The sequence below is a fragment of the Cajanus cajan genome, chromosome 5 (genome assembly GCF_000230855.2).
Source record: "Cajanus cajan strain Asha chromosome 5, NIPB_CcT2T_4, whole genome shotgun sequence".
NCBI lineage: Eukaryota > Viridiplantae > Streptophyta > Magnoliopsida > Fabales > Fabaceae > Cajanus > Cajanus cajan.
In genome coordinates, this window is record NC_138521.1 from 52,555,039 (window position 1) to 52,568,474 (window position 13,436).

The 13,436-nt window shown below is 34.1% G+C and overlaps 2 protein-coding genes across 3 annotated transcripts; one reads left to right on the forward strand and one right to left on the reverse strand.

Moving 5' to 3' along the window:
- Window positions 1–4,885: 4,885 nt before the first annotated feature.
- Window positions 4,886–5,194, forward strand: LOC145958073 (secreted RxLR effector protein 161-like). Its single transcript, XM_083074534.1, has one exon. It carries the CDS (start codon window positions 4,886–4,888, stop codon window positions 5,192–5,194), a length of 309 nt encoding a protein of 102 aa, XP_082930660.1.
- Window positions 5,195–7,498: 2,304 nt separating this feature from the next.
- On the reverse strand, window positions 7,499–12,946 carry LOC109791215 (S-adenosyl-L-methionine-dependent methyltransferases superfamily protein). Of its 2 annotated transcripts, none has more exons than XM_083075351.1 (7): window positions 12,691–12,946; window positions 11,462–12,148; window positions 10,712–10,922; window positions 10,232–10,514; window positions 9,222–9,608; window positions 8,448–8,525; window positions 7,499–8,118 (listed from the first exon to the last, which is right to left on the reverse strand). In XM_083075351.1, the coding sequence occupies exons 2-7, from the start codon at window positions 12,104–12,106 to the stop codon at window positions 7,881–7,883; spliced, it is 1,842 nt and encodes a 613-aa protein (XP_082931477.1). In that variant the 5' UTR covers window positions 12,107–12,148; window positions 12,691–12,946; the 3' UTR covers window positions 7,499–7,880. The 2 variants fall into 2 exon arrangements, with proteins under 2 accessions (XP_082931477.1, XP_082931476.1); XM_083075350.1 differs by having other exon boundaries at window positions 12,738–12,945.
- Between the last annotated feature and the right edge of the window lie 490 nt (window positions 12,947–13,436).

Below are 13,436 nucleotides of genomic sequence, written 5' to 3' on the forward strand. Positions count from 1 at the left end.
TTGGCCCGTTAGGGGTTAATGAGAATCCTAATAGGTTTAAAATCAGATGGTCATAGTCCCCAATATGCCAAATCAGAAACACACGTCTCTCTATCTCCCCATCAGAAGAGTAATATCAAGTCCCATCAAGGAATCTAGTGATTTGGCTGAGGAAGATCATTGCACCAAAAGACTATTCCGCTGCAACCTTTTGATCAACGTCAATGGATACAGGTACGTATTATTAACATTAACTCTGTAATCTGAGACAACGATTCTTAATATTGATTAATGGAAAATTTCTATTTGGCTTATGAAATTTATCCCAACAAGTGGTATCAGAGCCGCCATTGTTATTAGGTTATGGGGTTCTAAAGCGTATTGTTACAATTTTTTTTCTCTCTTCATTGATAATACGTGTATTTGAATGCGCTGGTCATTTTTTTTTGCTTCAATTTAGTTTAATTGATTATACGGATAAAGAGATCGATTAAAAATTGAATTTTTATTAAAGAAATTTTTTGTGAAATTGTATAATTTTCTGTGAATGTTATAAATTTGTATATGTAACAATTTTGCAATGATCCTGAAGACATTGTCAAATGTAGAAATATTTTAAAATTTTAATTTTCTCACCGGAAGTGAGATAATTGTGCAACAATACAATAAAGGAATATTTTCTCACCAGAAGTGAGTTAATTGTGCAACAATGCAATAAAGAAATATTTTCTCACCAGAAGTGAGTTAATTGTGCAACAATGCAATAAAGAAATATTTTCTTACCAAAAGTGAGTTAATTGTGCAACAATGAAATAAGAATATTTTTATCACGAAGTGAGAAAATAATATTATGTTTGATCCTTTGAGTACCACCAGAAGTGGGATTTTTTTTGTTTTTGTAAAAATCATTGTTGTTATATTAAATGATATTTGGGAAAATTATATGATTAATATATTGAATTCCATATTATCGATTTTTTTTAATGGCTTTCGCGTAAGAATTATTTTCTTGAAATTTGATTGATATTATGTTCAAATTTAAATTGATATTTTTTTATATATCAAATTTGAGTGCGAATGTTAGCAGATTATAGACCCTCTTTATTAATTAATTTGTCTAGTAGTTTTTAATTAAATAAATTGATGTAATATATTGTCAAAGCAATCCCTATTATACAAATTAATTTGATTAAAAATTACAATAGATGTTAGTATGAGATTATTTATGCAATTTGTGCTCATCCCAAAGGAAGAAACAATTTGGCCAAATAATAACATGCCTGTGATGATAAATATGTGACAATTATAAAGTCACAATCATGTAAATAATAGTCGGTCCAAAGAAAGGCTATTATTTGACATAATTAATTGTCAATATTTGATCGTTGCATTGAGAGTACCACTAACAAGTTAATTTGTATGTCCAAAGACAAAGGATTAATGTTGTATTCGGTATCTTGTAATGGGTCTATTATGTAAATAATTTGCATGTTTTATTTATTTTATTTTACTTTATGAGCATGTAATTAAATTAAATTTTTTTTCTATGTTCTATTACAGTTGCTGTTGCTAGTGCTGTTAACTTATCTACTCAAATTAATTGTATACCCATGCTTAATGGGACAAACTTTAAGGCCTGGAAGGAAGCAGTTGAGATAATTCTTGGTTGCATGGATCTTGATCTTGCACTTCGGGCTGAGAAACCCACTCCAAATCCGGAAAACCCGGATGAGGATAAGGTTGAAAAGTGGGAACGCTCAAACCGAATGTGTTTGATGATCATGAAGCGATCTGTTCCAGAAGTTTTTTGGGGCTCTATTTCTGAAAGCCAAAATGCTAAAGGTTTCCTTGATGTTGTTGAGCAATATTTCACCAGTAATGAGAAAGTTGATGCAAGCAGTTTGCTTGCTAAACTTATCTCTATGAGATACAAAGGTAAAGGAAACATAAGGGAGTACATTATGGAAATGTCTAATCTCGCGTCAAAACTAAAAGCACTAAAGTTAGAGTTGTCTGATGACTTGCTCGTGCATCTAGTTTTGATTTCTCTTCCTACACACTTTGGACAATTCAAGGTGAGTTATAATACTCAGAAAGATAAATGGACCTTGAATGTATTGATTTCTCACTGTGTGCAAGAGGAGGAAAGGCAGCAAAGAGAAAAGACTAAAAGTGCTCATTTAGCGTCAAGCTCTCAGAATAGGAAGAGAAAGAATAATAAGGATGTTGTAGAAAGGACTTCTCAACAAAAGAAAGTCAAAAAGGATTCACACCTACTTGCTTCTTCTGCAAGAAGCCTGGGCACATGAAGAAAGAGTGTCCCAAGTACGCCTCTTGGCGTGTAAAGAAAGGTAATTTTCTCTCTTTTGTTTGTTCTGAAGTTAATTTAGCTTTTGTACCACGTGATACTTGGTGGGTAGATTCTAGTGCTACTACTCACATTAGTGTATCCATGCAGGGTTGCCTTTGGAGCTGACCGCCAAGTGATAATGAAAGATTTATATATGTGGGTGATGGCAACAAGGTCACAGTGGAGGCTATTGGAACATTTAGATTACAGTTAAAAACTGGATTTCATTTGGATTTATTTGAGACTTTTGTTGTACTGTCTTTTAGGCAGAATTTAATTTCTATTTCTAGTTTGGAAAAATTTGGTTTTTCTTGTTCATTTGGAAATAATAAATTTAGCCTCTATCAAAATTCAAATGTTGTTGTTTCTGGTTCTTTAATTGATAATTTATACTTACTAGATGTAGTTAGTTCCAATAAAGAAAATTTTAACATTGATTCTCGTGGTACGAAGCGTAAAATAAATGAGAACTCAGCCACCTTATGGCATAAGCATTTAGGCCATATCTCTAAACAGAGAATTCAGAGGCTTGTGTCGGATGAGATTCTTGAATCCTTTAACTTGTCAAACTTTGAGGTTTGCGTTGAATGTATTAAGGATAAACAAACAAATTCTAGAAAATTAGGTGCCGAAAGGGCTAAGGACGTTTTGGAATTAATTCACACAGATATTTGTGGACCATTCCCTACGACATCTTGGAATGGACAACAATATTTCATTACGTTCATAGATGATTATTCAAGGTACGACTACCTATTTTTAATTCATGAGAAGTCTCAATCCCTAGATGTTTTCAAATCTTTTAAAGCTAAAGTTGAGCTTCAACTTGGAAAGAAAATTAAGGCCGTCAAATCTGATCGTGGTGGTGAATATTACGGTAGATATGATGGATCAGGTGAACAACGTCCAGGGCCTTTTGCGCTTTTTCTAAGGGAATGTGGCATCGTTCCTCAATATACTATGCTTGGGAAACCAAGCATGAACAGTGTTGCAGAACGTAGAAACAGGACTCTTAAGGATATGGTGAGAAGTATGATTAGTCATTCTTCCTTACCAGAGTCATTGTGGGGAGAAGCGCTTAAGACGGCAGTCTACATCCTAAATAGGGTACCAAGTAAAGCAGTTAACAAAACTCCTTATGAGCTATGGACGGGTAAAAGGTCAAGTCTAAAACATTTACACATTTGGGGTTGTCCGGCTGAAGCGCGTCCTTATAGGCCGCATGAAAGCAAGCTAGAGTCAAGGACTGTTAGCTGTTATTTTTTTGGTTATCTCGAACGCTCTCGGGGCTATAAATTTTACAATCCCACTACTAGATCATTCTTTGAGACGGGGAATGCAAGATTCCTTGAGGATGTTGAGTTTGGGAAGGAAGAGAACATAAGAAATGTTATCTTTAAGGAAGAACCTGTCATTGACAGTGATCAAGTCCTCGTGCCTATTACTATTCCAGTACCTACCCCAGTAATAGGTGACAATCATGGAGTTATTCCTGACATTGTCCCTACACAAGACAATATTGAGGTTCTCCCTCAAATACCTATAGAGCAAGCTCAACAATCTCAAGAAGTGTCATTAAGGAGATCCACTAGAGAAAGGAAAAGTGCAATTCTAGATGATTACATTGTGTTTCTTCAAGAACATGAGGATGACATTGGTTTAACAGAGGATGATCCAATCAACTTCTGTCAAGCTATGAAAAGTTCTAGCTCTCAAAAGTGGATTGATGCCATAAAGGATGAGATGAAATCTATGCAAGACAACGATGTTTGGGATCTCGTTGAATTACCTGAAGGTGTGAAACCTATTGGTTGTAAATGGATATTTAAAACCAAGAGGGATTCAAAAGGTAATATCGAGAGATATAAGGCTCGTTTAGTTGCTAAAGGTTTCACTCAAAAAGAAGACATTGATTACAAAGAAATCTTTTCTCCGGTTTCTTCAAAGGATTCTTTTAGAATAATAATGGCACTCGTAGCTCATTATGATTTAGAGATCCATCAGATAGATGTTAAAACTGCGTTTCTAAATGGTGACATTGAAGAAACGATTTATATGATGTAACCAGAAAATTTTGTGTCTGGTGACTCAAAGTCCATGGTATGCAAACTAAGGAAATCCATCTACGGTCTCAAACAAGCTTCCCGTCAATGGTATCACAAGTTCCATCAAGTTATTACCTCATATGGGTTTGAGGCAAATATAGTTGATGATTGTGTTTATCATAAGTTTAGTGGGAGTAAATATATATTCTTGGTGTTATATGTCGATGATATACTGCTTGCCAGCAGCGATATAGGCTTATTGCACGAAACCAAGAGATTTTTATCAAAGAATTTTGAAATGAAAGATCTTGGTGAAGCCTCTTTTGTATTAGGTATTAAGATACTAAGAGATCGTTCTCATGGTATCATAAGGTTATCACAAGAGAACTATATCGATAAAGTTTTAGATAGATTTGGCATGAAAGATAGTAAACTAGGAGATACCCCTATAACCAAGGGAGACAAATTTAGCCTCAAATAGTGCCCTAATAATGACCTTGAAAGAAATGAGATGCAAAAGATTCCGTATGCTTCAGCTGTGGGAAGTCTAATGTATGCTCAAGTTTGTACTCGTCCCAATATTACATTTATAGTGGGAGTTTTGGGCAGATACTTAAGTAATCCTGGGATGCAGCATTGGAAGGCAGTAAAACGTGTAATGCGCTATTTGAAGAGAACAAAAGGATATATGCTCACTTATCAGAAGTCTGACAGTTTAGAGATCATTGGATACTCAGACTCTGATTTTGCCGGATGTCAAGACAGTAAACGATCCACATTTGGATACATCTTTATGTTGGCTGGAGGAGCTATCTCTTGAAAGTCTATTAAACAGACTATTATAGCTTCTTCAACCATGGCTGTGGAGTTCATTGCTTGTTTTGAGGCATCCAACCATGGGATATGACTGCGAAATTTTATCATTAATTTACGTGTGGTTAATGGCATTGAAAGACCATTGAAAATCTATTGTGATAATAACTCTGCAGTTCTTTCTTCCAATAATAATAGGAGTACAACCAAGTCAAAATTCATTGATATGAAGTTTCTGGTTGTTAAGGAAAGAGTTCAGAATAAGCAAATTTCTATAGAACATATAGGGACTAATTTTATGCTAGCTGATCCACTTACTAAGGGTTTGGTGCCTAAAGTCTTTCATGAGCACACTGCTCATATGGGTGTAATTCCTTATAGTACCTCAGTTTAGTGGGAGTCTCATTTATGTTGTGTCTTCTTTATTTTTAATTTTTTCAGATATTTGTATTATTTAGATTTTCTACAGAAATAAAGTTGATGTTTATAATTTTATTCTGAACTTGTTTTTGTGCAATATATATATGTTGCGTTTTGAATGGATCTCTATAAAGAATAAAGTTTGGAACAGTTGGAAATAGACATGATTAAGATCACGTTGCATGTAATTTCCATGCCACTTATCCATATTTGATCTATGTCATTGAGTGCATACAATTGTGGTGATCATTGTAGTTTAGTCACATTAGATAATGATGAAAGCTACAGTGGTTCCTTATTGTTGTATGAGATGGACCAGATTGTTTAAGGGGAGTCTAAAAGTAAATAGCATACAGTTGCGCGCCTAAAGAATTTTGTGATATAAATACTTAAATGAATATGAAGCCAAAGTGGGAGATTGTTAGAAATTTTATTTCTAATAATTATTGTGAGCTACATATAAATATTATTTGTAGTATTTATATTAGTTATTTACATTTAGTTGGGCTCAATAAAAGTGATCTAATTTTAGTGAGCCTTTAGACTACCAACAGGAAAAACTGATATGGGCCCAAATAAGTAGAAACCAGATTTGGCCCGTTAGGGGTTAATGAGAACCCTAATAGGTTTAAAATCATAAAGATGGTCATGGTCTCCAATATGTCAAATCAGAAACACACGTCTCTCTATCTCCCCATCAAAAGAGTAACATCAAGTCCCATCAAGAAATCCAGTGATTTGGCTGAAGAAAATCATTGCACCAAAAGACTATTCCGCTGCAACTTTTTGATCAACATCAATGGATACAGGTACGTATTATTAACATTAACTCTGTAATCTGAGACAACGGTTCTTAATATTGATTAATGGAAAATTTCTATTTGACTTAAGAAATTTATCCCAACACCTAAATCTACAAGTTGGTACAAACTTATAATCAAAACATTAATGCCTCCCTCCCTCTCTATATATAAAAGAATTAGTTCGGTTGTAAAGGAGAAAAACTTTATTTTTCTAAATGCTTGTTTAGTTTATCATCCAATGTCACCCACCTCACATGAGTAATATACACTACTCCCTTGATCCAAAATTATTTTCTTCTTTTTCTTTTTTCCCAAAACTATTTATATTTTATGAATTTTAAGTTTAATTAATAATATTTTTCTCACATATACTCCTATTCAATAATCATGTCTTACACCACAAATATTCTTATAATAAATATTAAATAAGAGTAATACAGTCTAAATATATTAATTTATAAATAATATTAAATATTTCATAAGATATATATTAACTTAAAACACTAATAATTTTAGACTAATAAAAGGTAACTTATGTGCATTAAACATGAAAATTCATATGAAAGTGCGTTATCAAAGTAAAAAATCAAAACACTCTTAGAAAAGCGCACATGTACCAAATTTTAATTAAATTCACTTAATTAATCACTAAAAACAGCTTAGTAATAATAGTTAAAATAGTATACATTGGATCCTATGTTCAATGTTCAAACCTTATTGTTCTCTTTAATCTTTTTACTGTACTGATAAAATTAAATAAAACCCATTAGTTTCACTAACGTCTTAAATGAGGCATAAAGTTTTGTGGATTCTCTTTCAAAAATGGTAAAGCGAGGTACAATAAATGTCCAAGTGTACAATATGCTTGTACTTTCTTTTTCTTTCCTTTTTTTTTTACACCATATGCTTATTTGTTAGTTGTTTAATTTGAATCCCTTAACCCCAGATGAAATTGGGAAAACAAAAAGGCTTCAGAATTCAGAGAATAACCAGAATTATCCTTGAGTTTGAATGGGTTTAGGTGAGTATGTTTGTATTTTTCCTCGCTACGTACACATCAAAATAAACCCCAATGTGACAGCACCAAATGAACACAAACAAGTATTTTAAATAACGAACTGAATAAAATTTCAATATTCTAAAATTACAAAAACTCATGTCTCACCATCAACACAATGCAATATCTTGGGTTTAAATTATTCATGGAACTAAACTTGCTGATCCATATCCTCCAAAATTAATTAAGAGTACTTAGAACCTATTTTATCTACACTTCTACACATGGTATAAGGCAGACGTAGAATAAACTGAAACAACCAATCTTTGCTTTTACTTTGCTCTGCAACCTTTTTTCAATTTTCACTATTCATACTTTTTTCCACCATTTTTTCTTTGCTTTGGATTTAGAGACCCTGAAGGTTACTGCATGCTGAGGTATAAGTTTCACACAGGAACAATAGTGGTTTTATTTTATTCGTCATTGGACGTGTTGTTTTTACTGCTGCCAACCCAATACTCTTTGACAGCAACCAAAATCTTCTCAGGCACAAGTGGGCCATCCTCATGATCCACCATTTTGGCATCCCATCTCATGCCCCCAACAATTTTCTTAACCTTGTTGAGGACATCAACTTCATCCCTGATGATGATTGCTCCTTCAGGCCTTAGGATGCGATCCATCTCTAGAAGGATGTCTTCTAGGTTGCACCTGTTGATCAAATCAGCAACATTTTCATTAAAGGTCCATTTAGATGATACAATCTGAAATTCTAATTTCAATTCCAATCATGTCAGGATTGAAATGATAGAAGGATGAAATAATGACATTAACTTCTATTTACCACTTGAAATTGTAATTTTAGGATTGAAGCTGTCTTAATTCTAGGAAATTGGGATTACTAGTAGCATGTTAAGGACCAATTATCTCAAAAGCTTGAGTTGTTAGCTGAAAGCTCCTGAATAGTTTTATATCTCACACTAGTAGTAGTATCCATAAACTATGATTTATGGCATATGGAAGAAAAGGAAGAAACTTACTTGTCCTGGTACAAGCTAAATAAACCATTAGCATGAATAAGATCATATGTCCTTGGATATGTAGAAAAGCCTTCACACCTGATGAAAGAAAAATAATGTCATTGTATTGGGATATAAACAAGTCTCACATCAATAAAATAAAGAAGAAATAACAACTTATAAATCACACACATACTTCAATGATTGAGAGGCCTTTTGAGTATTGATCAAAAGCAAAACTGTGAGCTTAGGTCCAAAGCGGATAATATTTTATCATTGTGGAGTTGTGTGTGAAATAACCTTATAAAATATTCCCTCAGATAAAAACCATAAAATAACCCCATCACATTGCAGTTTCATAGGGTACATAATTTGCTTTCTCCAATAGGCATATAAAAAACTTTAATTGCCAGTTGAATTATCTTTATCAGTGGAGGAAACAATCAGCAGTATTATTGAATTGCTCATCCATGATTAATTGCTTAATTTAAGCATAGTGAAATACCATGCACTCTTACTCAATGGTGAAAAACCAGCAGCAGCAACAACAAACAACCAGTGTAATAAAGTAAATTCCAATATCTCTTTTCGAGTAGGTCAAGAATTAGGAAAATAAATAAATAAATAAGCTGTCTAAAAGAATATAAAGAAGCCATTTTGCATTATAGTATTCATAAATAAAAGATCATAAAACAATTAACCATACATCTTAGTTTATAGGAAGCCAACTTGCAAGAAAAAATTTCATGAAATTAAAAGACTCCTACAATGTTTAAGAGAATTGTAGAAACTTACCAGTCATGATAAATGCCGATCAGACCTCTCTCATAGATAACACCCAGAGTGTTCTTGGCAATTGTGGGCACAACATTCATCACCCAAGACTTTTGTGATTCAATTGCAGCAGCAAATCCTCCAAGATCTGCATTCATGTCCATCAAATTCCGATATCTAGTGGTACCAATCAATTTATTAATTCTTTTGTAAGTGTTAACATGCTTTTTCCATAATTTGTTGTCGTCTTGATAAGATTCAGCTGTAACCCCTGGTATAGTGCCCTTGGCTATTCGAGGAGGGACTGCAAAAAGCCTAGCGGGAAACTTCTTTAATTCCCCTCCAGCAACTTCATTTTTGCTGCTTACCTTTGGGAAAGGGGTTTTACAAACCTCCATTTTTTCGTACCTATAGAAAGATTCGTTGAAACCAGGAAAAAAAAATCAATTCACAAACATATATATCGAAAATTTGAAAGCAAAGAGAATGAAATCCTACATAACTTCAAAGATTAAGCACAAGTTATTTACAAAATAAAAAATGAATATTCAAGGCATTACCCAAGTAAAGTGTTTATTGATGTCTCCCATTGTGAGAATATCCAAATCTACTAAAGTTAACTAAAGAAGTTGAATTGTCATATTATCATTTTCCTTGAATTATTATTTTATAACCTATACTTTTTATTATCAGGAAACACCAGGAACTTTTTGGACAATGATGATAAAATGATAATACAAGGAAAATGAGAATATTCAAGACATTTTTGGACAATTATGTTCTTGTCAACAACATTATGTTCTTCTCAACTTAGTCTAGTTCATCCCCTGTAAACTTGCCACATTTTGGAGCATGGCATGATGTTATTGACAAAAACATAATTGTCCAAAATTGTGAATAACAAATAAAAAGAAGAGGAACGAAGTGTGAAATCTTGTGTAACTATTCAAATCCCTTCAACTGCATTTGCATGTGATAGTAAGAATAATGATCATGATGCCTGAATGAAGTGCATAGAGATGAGGACTTACCACACATCATCAGCATTATCTAAATCACATACATTGGGAGACTTTCTTTGGCAAGATTTATCATTTATTTTCTTTCTCCAAATAGCAATATCACCCTTCTCATACTTCTTTTCCCAACAAAGACTTTCAGCTAACTCCTCAATTTTTCTCTGTTCTGCCTTCAGGTCCTCCTTGGATCGCTTCCATGTTTGGTAGTATGTTTTCCAGTTAATTGGGGGGCCAGACAAAATCCAGTATCCACCAGGCCTTAGGACTCGATCAACTTCCATTAGATACATGCCCTCTGCATTCAATAATGGGGTGGACATTCATTAACTTTGGAAAGCAATTTCATTGACTTAGTGGACAAAAGGATATCAAATTTACAACACATGTTCATAATTTTGTTTGGAAGTTCAGGTGTATCATCATTTACACAAGAAAAGGATGATATAAAAGTATTCTTGATGAATTGTATTGACAGTCCAATTGTGCACTAACCATTTGAAGTCCATGGTATTAGACATCGAGAACACTGGGCCATATCGAAGGCTCTTGATGGGTATGGAAGGCGGATGGTGCCAAGGACACCAATAACAGCTGGTACCCCTCTTTCTAGAGCAAACTGAACTTGTGCTTCATGGTTATCCTTTGGAGCAAAGGACATAGCAAGCACATTTCTCTTTAGCAAGTAGGCTCCCCAGCTCGCAACCTGTATAATTTTTCATGTTTACACTGATAAAGTATTCACAGACCAAATGAAAGGTACCTATTGAAAACAAGTAACTTGTGCAGCCAAGCATAACAAACAACAAAATGGCAATTGGTTCTGAGTATACTCAAATTAACTAAGAAATTTGAATGCAATAGACAAAAGGACATTATATATGTAGGTGGCCAACATGAGATTCCCAACAGTAGCCATCAGAAGTAATTCTTAAAATTGTTTATGCTCAATTACATCAGGAAGCTACAAGTATTAGAGAGGGAAAGACTTCAAAAGAACATGGGCACAAGGAGAATGATTTGAAAATGTACACATATAAAGAAACCGAGTTATAAAGCATGATTAGTCATTTGGGATAAGGATCTTCTAAAGGGAATTTGTCTTTAAAGTGAAAAAGTAAGGGTGCATGCATCCATCAATTGACTTATAAAGCTTCCTGATCTTAACCCACGTTAGTGGAGCTTTTTCCATCTAAAGAAAAAGAGCATTCTTTCAGAAGGACAACTTAAAACATTAAAACTTACCCCACAACCAGTATCCAGTGCTGTTCTAACAGAACCATCTGCAATTGGAATAACTGAAGCAAGTTCATCAATATATGCATCTGCTCCTTGAGGGAACATGGTCCCTCCACCTGGAAATTTAAACACATTTCCCTTGAATTGCACCCAGTTTTGAACAGCCTTCTCCACTGTCAGGCTCTTGTAAGGAACATTAGCATAGTAGGCATAATCACGGCTTTTAGGCCATGGAAAAGGAGTCGTGTACCCTTTGGGGGCTGGAATGAGGCAATGCAATTTTTCATTTTCAGCAGGACAATGCCTTTCCCTATAAATCATATTCTCTCTTGGGAAAGTCATTGCTCGGTCCTGCTCTTGGCAAGGTGTATAATCAGTATATTTTAAATCACATGGCTTGAATACTTTGGCTTTTGGTTCAGAAGGTTCAACAATTTCTACATCATTGTGATGGGAATCAAAACTCAAATTGGGTAGAACACTGCAGTCAGTCATCATCTTATTAACTTTCAATGCAAGGTTATCTCCCTTCCCAGACCCACTTCTCTGCCATGCTCCCAAAAGATAAAAGAAGCAGCACAGACCAAGCACAGCAAATATTGACAGTGGCCTTCGTGCTCTTTGGCCTGATGCATTGGTTTTAGAACCCATTAATTGGTTGGCAGTATCCTCTCAAACCTATGGCACTGTACACTGAAATTAACGAATCACGAGTTATAGTAGATCATCACAAATCAAGCAAAGCCCCAAAATTAAACTAATAATTGTCTAAGCACAAATAATTTATATGTTAACTCTTTCAACCGTAGACATGCAAACGGATCTAACGTGTGATTGCTAATGATTTTACACGAAATAGAAAGAAAAAAAATCGTTGCCACTAGTGTCTGACCCTCATAGAATCCAAAAACCCACTTTCAAACAATCTCATTTGTATTGCATGGCACAACATTCCCCCAACCCCCAATCTCAACTGTTTAGCTGGATCAGCTAAAGATCTAAAAAGTTGAAACTTTTCAGAGCAACGTGAACGAACTCAAACCATGAAGAAATTAGAGTTTCAACAAAATCCAACTACTTTAGCAATGATAATAATAGTACTAGTAACAAGGCCAAATAAATGGTACATGTAGACAAAATCAATAAAAGAAAGCAACAGCTGCATGAATATATCATTTGAGAAACGACCCAGAGAAAAAGGTACACTCAAAAATGCACTTGTACTTCTCTCTCACCTTACAAATCTGAATCACAGAAGAGGGAGAGTAGCAAGCTGACTTACCATAGACAGAGAGAAAGAGAAAGTCAGCACTAAATTTGAATGTGTTTCTTTCAGTGGATGTAGAGTTAGTGGAACAAAGTTGGAAAGTGACTACTAAATGAGGATGGGTTTTGACAGTTGGACATGCACCTATGAACCCTTTATTAGATTTATTGCCGACAGAGTCATGAAGCTAAAGGGTCAAGGTAAACGAATTTCTTGCTTCTTAACTCCATCTACCCCTATGCTACCGTTGTTCACACGCCTTCATATACATCCAAATTCGAAGTTAACAGGAATTATGCCCCTAGGTGAAACTTTACCCAACCATTTCAGCATATCTTATTAATTTACCCTTTTTCATAAAAATTAATTTAGTACGTTTGTGGTACTGTTTTTTTTTTTTTTTTTACGAGAAAAAAGTATGTTTGGTAACAAAATGTAATGTTATCTATCCATTACTAAAAAAATGTAATGTTAGACAATTCAGCTTTCATTTACTATGTTTAGTATAAATAATATTGTGCGTTCAATAACCAACAAGATCCAATATGGATAGTTGAGTTACTTGGTCATGTTGTCACGAGATTAATTCCTATGTATGAAAAAAAAATATTTAAAAAGTAAAATTTATTTTGGTGGTTTCAATTCTTAATAGAGAATTAGTCTCTGCACTATAGTTGAAAAATATTTCAGTGCAATCAAAAGAATAATAATAAT

Excerpts from the sequence above, each read along its gene's own strand:
- LOC145958073 (XM_083074534.1), top strand. The coding sequence starts at position 4,886 with ATGCAAAAGATTCCGTATGCTTCAGCTGTGGGAAGTCTAATGTATGCT.
- LOC109791215 (XM_083075351.1), bottom strand. The coding sequence starts at position 12,106 with ATGGGTTCTAAAACCAATGCATCAGGCCAAAGAGCACGAAGGCCACTG. Across the intron at positions 9,609-10,231 it reads GATAATGCTGATGATGTGTG|GTACGAAAAAATGGAGGTTT; the intron begins GTAAGTCCTCAT and ends ATCTTTCTATAG. Across the intron at positions 8,526-9,221 it reads ATCGGCATTTATCATGACTG|GTGTGAAGGCTTTTCTACAT; the intron begins GTAAGTTTCTAC and ends TTCTTTCATCAG.